We start from the raw sequence: 10,269 nt of genomic DNA, 5'->3' as shown, positions 1-10,269 counted from the left end.
CAAGCAGGAACTGTGAATCTGGGGTTTTTCTCGGTTTTTTTCTTAAAGCAGCATGGGGCAGTGGACACAGCCCCCCACCTAGCAGCACCCGCTGAGTCGGGGGCATTTTTTCCAAGTGTCAGGAGCTGGGGTGGATGGGGCAGCCATTGCCAGGCTGGGAGAGCGGGTGAGGGATGGGCCTGGCCTGGGTGATTTGGAGATCTGGCAGCAACCAAATCTCCAAATCAGATTCAGCCGACTCAAATCGGGACAGTGATCCGAATCACTGTCCCCCAATCTGGCCAAATCTGAAGCAAATAGTAAGCCTGTGCAAAGCGGCTAGTATCTGTCTACCCATCAACCCACCCCGCATGATACTGCCCAGTCTGTGTCATGCCAGGCCACCAAGGGAGACCTTGGAACACTGGAAGATGGTCAGCTAGTCCTAAAAGCGTGACCAGATAAATGGCACTGGGGAGCAAGGGAAGAGGTTGCATCCTCTGGGGATAGTAGGAGTTTTTTTTACTGATGAATGCTTTTATACTCAGTCCCTCAGGGAGCTCTGCACTTCAGCATTTCTCCTTTTGTTTTCAACATTTTTAAATTAAAAATGTAAGTCAGAAAGTCTACCTGTCTGTCTGTCCATCCATCCTAGAGCAGTAACCGAGAGAAGTGGGGTAGAATTTACCCTTAGATCAATTTGATCCATTCTCTGAACAAAAAGGTTTTGCACTTACAACAGACCCTCCATATATTTCTAATCTACTCTACCCTCATTTAATTCCCATCACATGAAGCTGGGTTTGTGTCTGCCACAGGTCTTCCCCTCCTTCTCCCCAAGCCTATCTGCTTGATGTCATACCTCTCCTCACTGTTGCCTCTTACCCTTTGTGGCGCAACAGGAGGAAGCTGGACTGGCAGATGTGGCAGGAAGAAAAAGGTGCCGAGTGTAGAACAATTCCCTGCCCAGATATGTGCCTGATGTTTCAACAAGGGAGTGGGAAGGGCAGGAATAGAGAGCAGCATGTTTGGATTTGAAGACGGTAACCAGAAGAATGCTAGTTTGACTCTTGTCCCTAATCTCAGTGCCCTGAGGATTTATAGTGATTAGTGGCATCAGGTTTGCAACCCACATTAAAGCCAGATGGTATTTTAGCAGTGTTCCTGATTATAGGCTATGTTGTACAGGCCCGAAGATGCACATCAGTCCTTTTTGTACCTTAGCATCTACCCTGCATCTTTGCATGACTTAATGAAGCCTGCTTTGCCCAACATTTAACATGTTTGCCAGGATGCACCAGATAAGACTACCCTGGGGTCATTGATTCCTGTAATTCTCTCTTCAGGTCGGTCTAGCACCAGGAAGGCAGCCAGGTTGGCAGTATATGAAGCCACAATGATCATAGCAAAGCCGGCCCACACCATGCCAAGTATCCGAGCAGAGAAGCTCCGGGGAGCACCTGCCAGGGAAAGGAGAAAAACTTAGCAACAAAAATGGCAGCTCCACGTGCGTCAACAGGTGGAGACTCCATGGAGCAGGCAGACACAGGCAGGGCTACCATCAATTAGATATTCTGAGAAAGAAAACAAACCTCATTGTCTATCCTAATCCCTACAAGTGGGTTTAGATTTGTCCTGCAAAGGCATTATGGGAGTCACATGGCAGACCCACCCCATCACCATGCCAAGTCTATCAGCATGTCAGTAGGAAAAGAGCATGAGCAGTTTGCTCTTTCGCTTCTCAGGAAGGAACCTGGACTGACTTGCCCCAAGATCCCTCTTACTGACACCTGCTCAAGGCCCGCTCGCCTTGGAAAATCTAGTGATGAGACCTCAACTGCCCAGGCACCGAGTGGACCACACTGGGGAGCAAGATTTTGAGATCTATGTGGATCACCTGGCAAAATATGTGCCTTAAGCACCTTGTGACTGGGTGAGGTGGAAATGCTCTTATCTAATCAGTGAGAGGATTACTTTTTTTTTTTCTTTTTTCTTTTTTCAAGGAAAATTTTTCATGCTCTAAGTCAAAACAGCCAAATCAATTCCAAATCCATGAGTCATTCAAGAGCCAAATATGGCCCTACTACCAGCAAACATGCTTCACCCCTGCCTGGGGCTTCAGATGCTTCCAAATCATTTGGCAGGCATCCTATGTACAGGCCCAAGCCCGAAAGCTTGGGGTTCAGATGCCCTCAAGTTTGGCTTGATTATTTAGGTGGAGTAAAGACTGACTTCCAAGCAGCCTAGGCACTGAAGTAAACCCAGTATTTGCCCTCTGCCACCAGGGACACAAGCAACACAGGCATGGAAGTGACTGCTTGTGTTGAATAAAGGGAGGATCCCACCAAGGATACCAAACAGACAAGGGAGCTCTTGCTGTAGTAAGGAGCTAGCACACATAGGGCACATCTACATGAGAGACTAAATGCACAGTAGACCAATTCTACTGCACATTAGCACGTCATAGCAAAGGCTGTGCTAATGTGCTAACATGCAGTAGAATTAGTCTACTGCAAATTAGCGTAACTAAAAGAGTGTGCACTGGCGCTACTGTGCAACAGCACATTGAGTTAGTACCTGTTATTATAGGTACCAATACCTATAATATTGCATACCTAATTGCATAGGTACTGAACTTAATGCTCTGTAAAGATGGTGCATCAAAACACATGTAGATGCACCCATAATCCATGATGTGGCCAGAGCAGCAATGGAAAGTATGCTCCCAGGTAAGGTGGAAGAGATGCTGTTTGCCCTCAGTCAGTGTCAGGTCCAGGAGATGCCTACGCAGCAGAAAATGCTGAAGCATAAGCAGGTCCAGGCCTGGGCTAAGTGGACAAGAAGGGAAGGACAAATGACATCTCTTCCCCACAGCCATGCTCACTATTCACTGGGGTCTCTGGCCCTATACTGGTTTCAGCCCACCAGGTTCCAGATCCTTGCAGGAGTCAAAGCACAGAGTGTCTCCAAGGCACACCCTATGCCCCCAACCAGCCCTGTAGCCATGCCTAAACCTCTGGTTAATAAAATTCTGAAAGGAAATGATTATCTAACCTAAAATTGTCTATCTTTATGAGGCTCTTAGCAGAGCTCCTCCCATTCTGAGGATCTGGCCCACACCGGGCATCTAGCCTAGCGGTTCTCAAACTTTTTGGACTTGAAACTCCCCTCATTGAGCTCAAGATACCCCTCCATAACTTTTGTGAACCAAGTGGTACCCAGTTTCAAAACCTAACATAGATTACAGTGCTTACCTCCTAGGAAAAGGGCTGGACAGTGGGGGTGGGGGATCAGACAGACAGGGACAAGCCTATTCTTAGCTGTCTATCTCCTCACAGCACCCTTCAAAGGATCTCACATCACCCTGGCTGAGAATCACTGCCCTAGTGCTGCAGTGATTCTTAGCCAGGCTTACAATGGCCCTTTCTCCTTCCCATTCCAGTTACCTGACTTGTGCCTTTGGTAACAAGGATCAGGAGCTGCTACTTATCTCAGGACCCTGTTACATGGTAATTTTGGGTGGTTCCTAGAGCTAATAACCCTTGGATTGTTAATTAATGTTAATACCTCAAATTGGTTTTAAGCATTGATTATGCAGCTCAAAGTTAAGCTACTCCAGGGCAGGATTATCTTTGATCCATGCTACCCAGCTTATACTGCACTTAGGTGTATACATTACAGACATTAGTCTACACCTTAACTTAAACACCCCATCCACGGTAAGTAATGCCCCAGGGGCATTTCTCCCAGGGGGAGAAAACCTGGGGGAGCTGCCAGGACCAGGGGGGAAGCCTGGAGTGGGACGGAGCCAATACTTACCTTTCACTTCCCCAGGCCCCTGCTGGCCTCAACATGTGACTGCTCCAAACTGGAGCCAGCACTAAAACCCATTCACGTTTGGGAGGCTCACAGCATAAGGTGTAAGAAGACCCCTAGACAGGAGCCCTGCATTCCCCTGTCTGGCAGGCTGAGTCCTGTGGCCCTTTTTCCCATGCTGTTTGCCTCTGCTGTTCTTTGCAGCTGAGCTTCCTGCAATCTGCACTGGCTCTCTCTCACGCAGCTCTCTTAGCTCCACTACTTTGACTCTCAGTGTTGTTGCTCATGTAGCTAATTACAAGCAGCCTATCTCCCCATAAGCCACAGTCTGCCAGCCTTCCACCTACCCTTGCTTTACTTCCTTCCAGTAACAGGGGTCATGGTCCTCCATTACACAGACCCAAAGCAGAGCTGCGCACACACCTAGGAAAGCCTTGGCACTACACCTCCTCAACTGTGCTTTCCTGAAAGGGAAGGAGGGGGAGGTGAAGCTTCCCATCCTGTGATCTGGAGGATGCAGCTGGCCCTGCTCTCTCAGCACCATCTGGGTGCAGGTGGCTTACCTTCTCCAATTCCAGAGTTCAGCAGCACCCCCCAGGAGAACCACATGGCAGAGGAGAGGGTCAGGGCATCTTCTTCCTCTTCCTCACTGTTCACTTTGAACCGGCCGAATGGGCTGAAAGATGTGAGCAAGCATTTTGCTGACACATGGAGCCCCAGTGCCTCACAGCTGCTTCCCAGGACTCCCGAACTAGAGCAGTTCATGAGGCTGCTCATGGCATTCCCAGACCCAGGTGACTGCTCTACAGACCACAGCTGCCCCACCTCCCAATATCACACAACCACACTCACTACCCAGGGTGTCTACAATGTGGGACTCACACACTTGTGTGCCACTGCCTAAAGCTTCTCTCTTGTATGAGAAACCTTAAGAGCCTGCTCCAAGCTACCCAGTGGGCTGCTGGGATATCCCCATGTGGAGCACATTTCAGTAAACCAGCTGGGGCTCTCAGAGGTAGCAGCCACATCGTAGTCTCCCCAGTAGACATATCCCCAACCCACCTTGCCCTAAGTGCCCCCCTTCACACACTCCCATCTTCATCCATGTGACAGCTAACACAAAGTGTAGTCACCTGAAGCGGTCCAAGAGGTATAACATCACAGCCACCACATGCACAGAGAGTCCCACCAGCAACCACAGCGTGCTCTGGAAAGGCTGCATAAATGAGTCCAGGGTGCTGCGGGGGATTTCCTACATACAGGAAGGAGAGGAAAAGAGCATTGGTGCCTGTCAGATGGAGTCATTCAAGAAGTCAAATCTTCAGTCACCTGCTATACAGACCTCTGCACTTCCCTGTTGTGGCTGTGACAGCCGCATAACCTACTCCCCTCATTCCCGCCTGTTCTTTCATTTTGGAAGCCTCAGCATGAGCTGTGGTGAGGCCCTGCATCGATAAATTCAGCTGCACTAGGGATGCAATCCTGTTCCAGGACAGGGAAGGCCGAAGAGAACATTCCCACGCCACCCCCAGAGGAAGCACCGGGTGGTTGGAGAGGTCTGAGCACTTCTCACTTCAGTGGGCCATGGGCTAGATCCTAGATCCAAGCAGTCTTCAGCCACCCAGCAGGGAAGTTTGGAGTATAGAGGCCCCGAAGAGCCAGGAGAACCGCATCTCTGCTGGGGCAGGAGAGACCTGAAAGCTCTTATTGCTGCAGCTGGTGAGGGCTTGTGGTCTGAGGGGCTTATCTGAGGGAGGCTCCATGCCCATTTCCTGCCCAGGAGGGCTCAGTCCGTCTCTCGCAGGATGGAACCCAGAGACGGCATGCACAACCACGGGAACTTCTGCCTTACTCTGGTGTCATCGCTAATGAAGCAGGCAGTGCGGAGCTGGCTAAGAGGATCTGGGCCAGGAAGAGAAGAGTGCAGAGGTGTGGCCACCTCAGACTGCCATTGCCCATCCTGGTTCCCTAACCAGTCCCTCTCCCTGTCCCTGGAGAGCCAGTTTCATGGCACTGGCTGCACCAGCCCTTACCTTTTTCACAAGGATGGTGAGTCCCTGGTACTTGAATGGTTTTGAGAACTCAATGTATTGTGCACGCTCATTATTGATTGTGAGGGGGGCCACAATCATGTCAGCCTGGCCGCTCAGGAGCTCCCCCATCATCCCATTCCACTCCTTCTTGTTGCTGTTATTGACCTGCAAAGAGCCAGCAGGGAGGATCAGCCTGGCTCTGCTCCTGCCAGGCTGAGGCTCTGCAAGCCCTCACTTCTCCACCTGCAGCATATTCAAACCCACTCACTGGGGACAGCAAAGGGAGCAGTGGCTCCAGTAATATAATTAGGGCTGGGTGAGAGGGGCATCTGCCCCAGGTGCCAAGTTAGGAAGGGCCTTGAAATCGCCCCTTACCCCTGCAGAGTCTCTGCCCCAGCAGCATGCCCATGACAGGAACCCCAAAATAGCTCCTGGCCACTGCAGCTTTAAGAGCAACAGCCAAGGTGGGCAGAGGATCAGCAGCAGCAGGTCCACTGGGGCTGTTCAGAAGTTCCCAGTGTGGGTAAGACTGCTGACTCCTGCCTTTGCTCTCACCACCCACTGCTCTCCCACAGGGTTTGTCCTGGTGCCAGCTCTGCTCGTTTGTCCTGTACTCCCAGAGACCCCTGTGGCTGGTGCTAGCTGCTCAAGTACATTTTGTCTGAGTCAACGCATGATGCAGGACAAAGGGACACTCAAACTCACCCGCTCCTGGGTGCCAAATTTACCATCAGCAACCAGGTGAACTTCATAGGTGAAATTCATCACCCCTGCAAGCCTAATCAGGAGGTCAATGCAGAAGCCATAGCAACACAATGCCACAGTGGGGCGGCCTGCAGAGAAGAGAAAGGGTGATGGGCAGTTACACATCACCACTGAGCTAAGATAGAAAACTCACCAAATCAGCACCTGAAAGGCTGAGGGTCCTGGTGCAAGCAGTGAGTTCTTTGCCTTAGCAACTGAAAAAACAAGTTCACTAACAGGGTATGAATTAAGGCTGAGCCCCCATAAGACATGAGAGACCCCCTGTCAGATTTTAAAATCATAACCTGGGGGTGTCTCCGATCAGATTGCTCCTTTGCTTAGGTGGACTTGTGAATCAATGAACCGGTTTAATATTTTTGCAGACACTTTCCCCTCCGAGTTAAAGAAAGCAGCGCCAAGTGGGTACGTGTAGTGAACACTGCCTGCAGCTCATGGAAACATATCCCAGATAGTTTGAAGCCAACCAGCTTGGGCACTGCTAGCAGCGAAACAGCAACACTGAATTCAGCACTACCTGCCAAACCCCCTTAAGTAGGTTGGTGAGGATCTAGCTCAGTGTTGCCTTTGCAACACTGCTAACAAAGACTCAAGCTGGCTAATTTAAAGCTTGCTTTGGTCCATGTGCATGAATTGCAGTCTCTGCAGGGGAGACCTGCCCTCTGTGACACAATGCAGCTGTCATCACTTGTGGGAATAGCTCAGGGTGCTCCTTTAAGAAATTTAGCAGCCTACGCCAGCCTTTTTGGTCACAGATGTTCTTAGTAAAGATGAAATGCAGATTCTTCAAACATACGCACATTTGAGCATTGGCTACATTTAAAAAAATGCATGAAGCATAGTGGTATTTTCAGTATTTTCTTAATAACTGAAAATTTGAACAACACCCTTTCAAAATGGCCACCATCTCCCATTGTTTTCTAAGGAACAGCAAAGATGGCCAATATTCTTGTGTATCTGCTCTCCATCTGTTTCTCCTTGCATCCTGATAGCAAAGATACCACCAGCTCTTGGTAGTCTGTCTTCTCTCCTGTTGGGAACGGTGGGAAGCAATGGGCCATTTTGATAAAGGGCACCTCTTCATGAGGTTCTCTGAAGACAGATTTATGCACCAGTCTCTGATATAATATAAGCTTTCAGTTATGAAAATACAAACAAAAACATGACAGAATGAATCCGAAGTATTCATTTTCCAAATCTATTCATTGTGCTGGATACAACAGAGAGGGTAAAAGCAGTAGGAAACTCACTGTATGTGGTTGTGAATGTTCAGTAGTAAAAGGAAAGCAGTAAAATAGGAACGGGGCAGGGCACATGTGCCAGGGAATATTGGGAAGAGAAGGCATGGGGCTGTAGCTGTGTGCAGAGGAACAGGGAAGAGAGGGAGGGAGGGGAAGCTGGTGTGTATACCCTGGTGGCCTGGCAGAGCAGCTGTACACTCAGTTTGCAGGCCAATGTGCTCTAGCTACTGTTCTCTGGTGTGACAAACTGTGGGTGCTGTCGGAATATTTCTTTGTTAAATGTCTGTTATTATGATGCTGCGTGCCTCAGTTTACCTACAGAGTTATTCCATGGGGAAGAATGGGTTGAAGAGACAGTGAAGTTAGAGTTGCTGGTCTACATGCCTAGGGACGGATATTACACATAAACCAGTTTAAGTGATCAGAAACTGGTTTAAGCCTGTAACAGAACAGATGTTTGGTGCATATAAACCAGTCTGAAAATGGCTGAAACCAGTTTGAGATAAACTGGTTGAATGTAATCAGACTGAATTGATTTGGCTCAAAACAGTTCATGCAATGTCTGTCCCAGACACCTTGCTGGTTTAAGATAAACTAGACTCCCCCAGCATCCTGCCATGCTCTCTGGGCTGGGTGGAGCTCTTTACTCCACAGCAGGGCTGGCCTTTCCCCTCTGGTCCCTGGCTGGAGCTTGGCACAGACTTGCAGGCACAGCAAGGTCTTCAAGCTTACCTGTGCCCCCCCTCTCCCCACCTCCCTCACCCGCTGCTTAAGAAGAGATCCCTTCCTCCTCTCTGCCACAGCACAGACCACAGCCAGCATATGGTATGCCAGCTAATGCTGAGAGGTGTCTGTGTGTATATCTATCTCCAATTTTACTGCAACAGGCAGACAGAACAGTCACCGCTTAGGGCTTTTGGAGCTAATCAACAGTTCAGCCAGTAAGCTGTTTAAGAAGTTTGAAGTAATGTGGAGAGAGGCTATTGTTTTGCTAATCAGGTGATAAAGACTGTTATCAGCGTCTGTCCCCCCAGCTTGCTCACCTGTCAGTTTGCTGCAGACATTATAACAAAGCAAGGAGGGAGATTGAAAAGCTCTGTATCATCAACAGATGCATGCACTGCACACCCCGGCTTGCCTCAGAGTGGAAGCCCGGGGCAGGCAGCTGCCAGCACTCCTGCCCCTTGAGCAGCCAGTGGGGGAAACCCCCAGACCATGCAGGCAGACCTCCCCAATGAGAGAGTCCTGCCCAGGGCCTGGCCAGCCCCACTCAGCTTTACTCCCTGTAGAAGGGAAGGGAGGGCTACTGTAGCGCCCCCTAGCTTCTAGTCTGAGCCACTGCAGGCATGTACCTAAATTTCCTCAGTCCAGAGGGAATGTCTGTCTGGTTACAAAACTGATTTAGCTTAGCCAGGTTAGACTAAGGTGCAAAGATTGAATCAATTCAGGCTCAGGGTTTTTGAATGTCTGTCCCTAGCCCATGAGTGAAGACACATCTGTCTATAGTGACTGTAGTAGCTTTGCTGATAGTTTCACAAAGGTGGGGATTACAGCTAACACCTAGGAAGGGTCAGTGAGAAAAAAATGTGCCAATGGACACAGCAGGGATGAGCAAGCAGAGTGTTGTCTGATGAGGGAATCTGAAGATGGAGACCAGCTGAGCAGTTTTGGGGCTTAGGAGACAGGCACACTGCAAAGGAAACAGCTAAGTAACTTAGGGGTGCTCAGGGTTGTGCAGGATGGACTGAGGGCAGGGGGACTGTTTAACCCTTTAGAGAGGGGCAGAGAACCTTTGCCTGAATAAACACCTTTATTCCACAGGAGCTGCCTGCTTTGCTGTTTGGAACTGGTTGAGTTGCACTTGTTTTCTCCAACAATAGATAAAGCCCTTCTCTCAGGAGAGGAATGGGATGCTGGGTTCCTGAATCAGGGCCACAGAGAACCAGAGAGGATGGGGGACTGAATGGCCAGGGTCCTAGAGTGGGAAGGAGCCAGAGCTCTCCGACTGCTCTAAAAGGCATGTGTGAGCTGGCTTCAGGGGGACTCTGAGACCAGAGATGACCACAGTGGTCCCAAGCAAGCAGCCCCCTGGAGGGAATCCCTGACATCAAGTCAGAATCTGACCCTACAATTAAAACAACAGTTTAAAAATGATACTATATATCTTTACTAGGGATGGCAGATGGCAACATTGCTTTTGGTCACTTATTTAGATTCATAGATTAAGTTTAATCTTTTTTTAAAAATCAAGGAAATTCTCAGATAACAATAACATGATTAATAAAGGTTGAGAGCAAATATCAATAAATTGGGATAGAATTTATTACAGGGTCCTGCATCCACAGATGCATCTCAAGCAGATCCAAGGAGGTGATCCTCCCTCTCTGTGCGGCACTGGTCAGGCCGCAGCTGGAGTACTGCGTCCAGTTCTGGGCGCC

General features: G+C 49.3%; 1 protein-coding gene across 7 annotated transcripts in view; it reads right to left on the bottom strand.

Annotated features, from left to right (window-relative positions):
* The window catches only part of GRIN1 (glutamate ionotropic receptor NMDA type subunit 1), a 59,771-nt gene that overhangs the window by 23,193 nt on the left and 26,309 nt on the right, over positions 1-10,269 (bottom strand). For all 7 annotated transcript variants that reach the window (XR_002102150.1, XM_019540576.1, XM_019540575.1 and 4 more), the window contains exons 10-14: positions 6,534-6,661; positions 5,829-5,993; positions 4,929-5,047; positions 4,359-4,471; positions 1,291-1,439 (exon numbers count right to left, since the gene is read on the bottom strand). Coding sequence is in view for 6 of the 7 variants with exons in the window: in XM_019540576.1 (XP_019396121.1) it covers positions 1,291-1,439; positions 4,359-4,471; positions 4,929-5,047; positions 5,829-5,993; positions 6,534-6,661 (674 nt within the window). In the remaining variant the exon portion in view is untranslated. The remainder of the gene's footprint in view (positions 1-1,290; positions 1,440-4,358; positions 4,472-4,928; positions 5,048-5,828; positions 5,994-6,533; positions 6,662-10,269) is intronic.

The sequence above is a fragment of the Crocodylus porosus genome, unplaced genomic scaffold (assembly GCF_001723895.1).
Source record: "Crocodylus porosus isolate Cpor-Errol unplaced genomic scaffold, CroPor_comp1, whole genome shotgun sequence".
In the NCBI taxonomy this organism is placed as follows: Eukaryota; Metazoa; Chordata; order Crocodylia; family Crocodylidae; genus Crocodylus; species Crocodylus porosus.
This window is presented reverse-complemented; position numbering and strand designations above follow the sequence as displayed.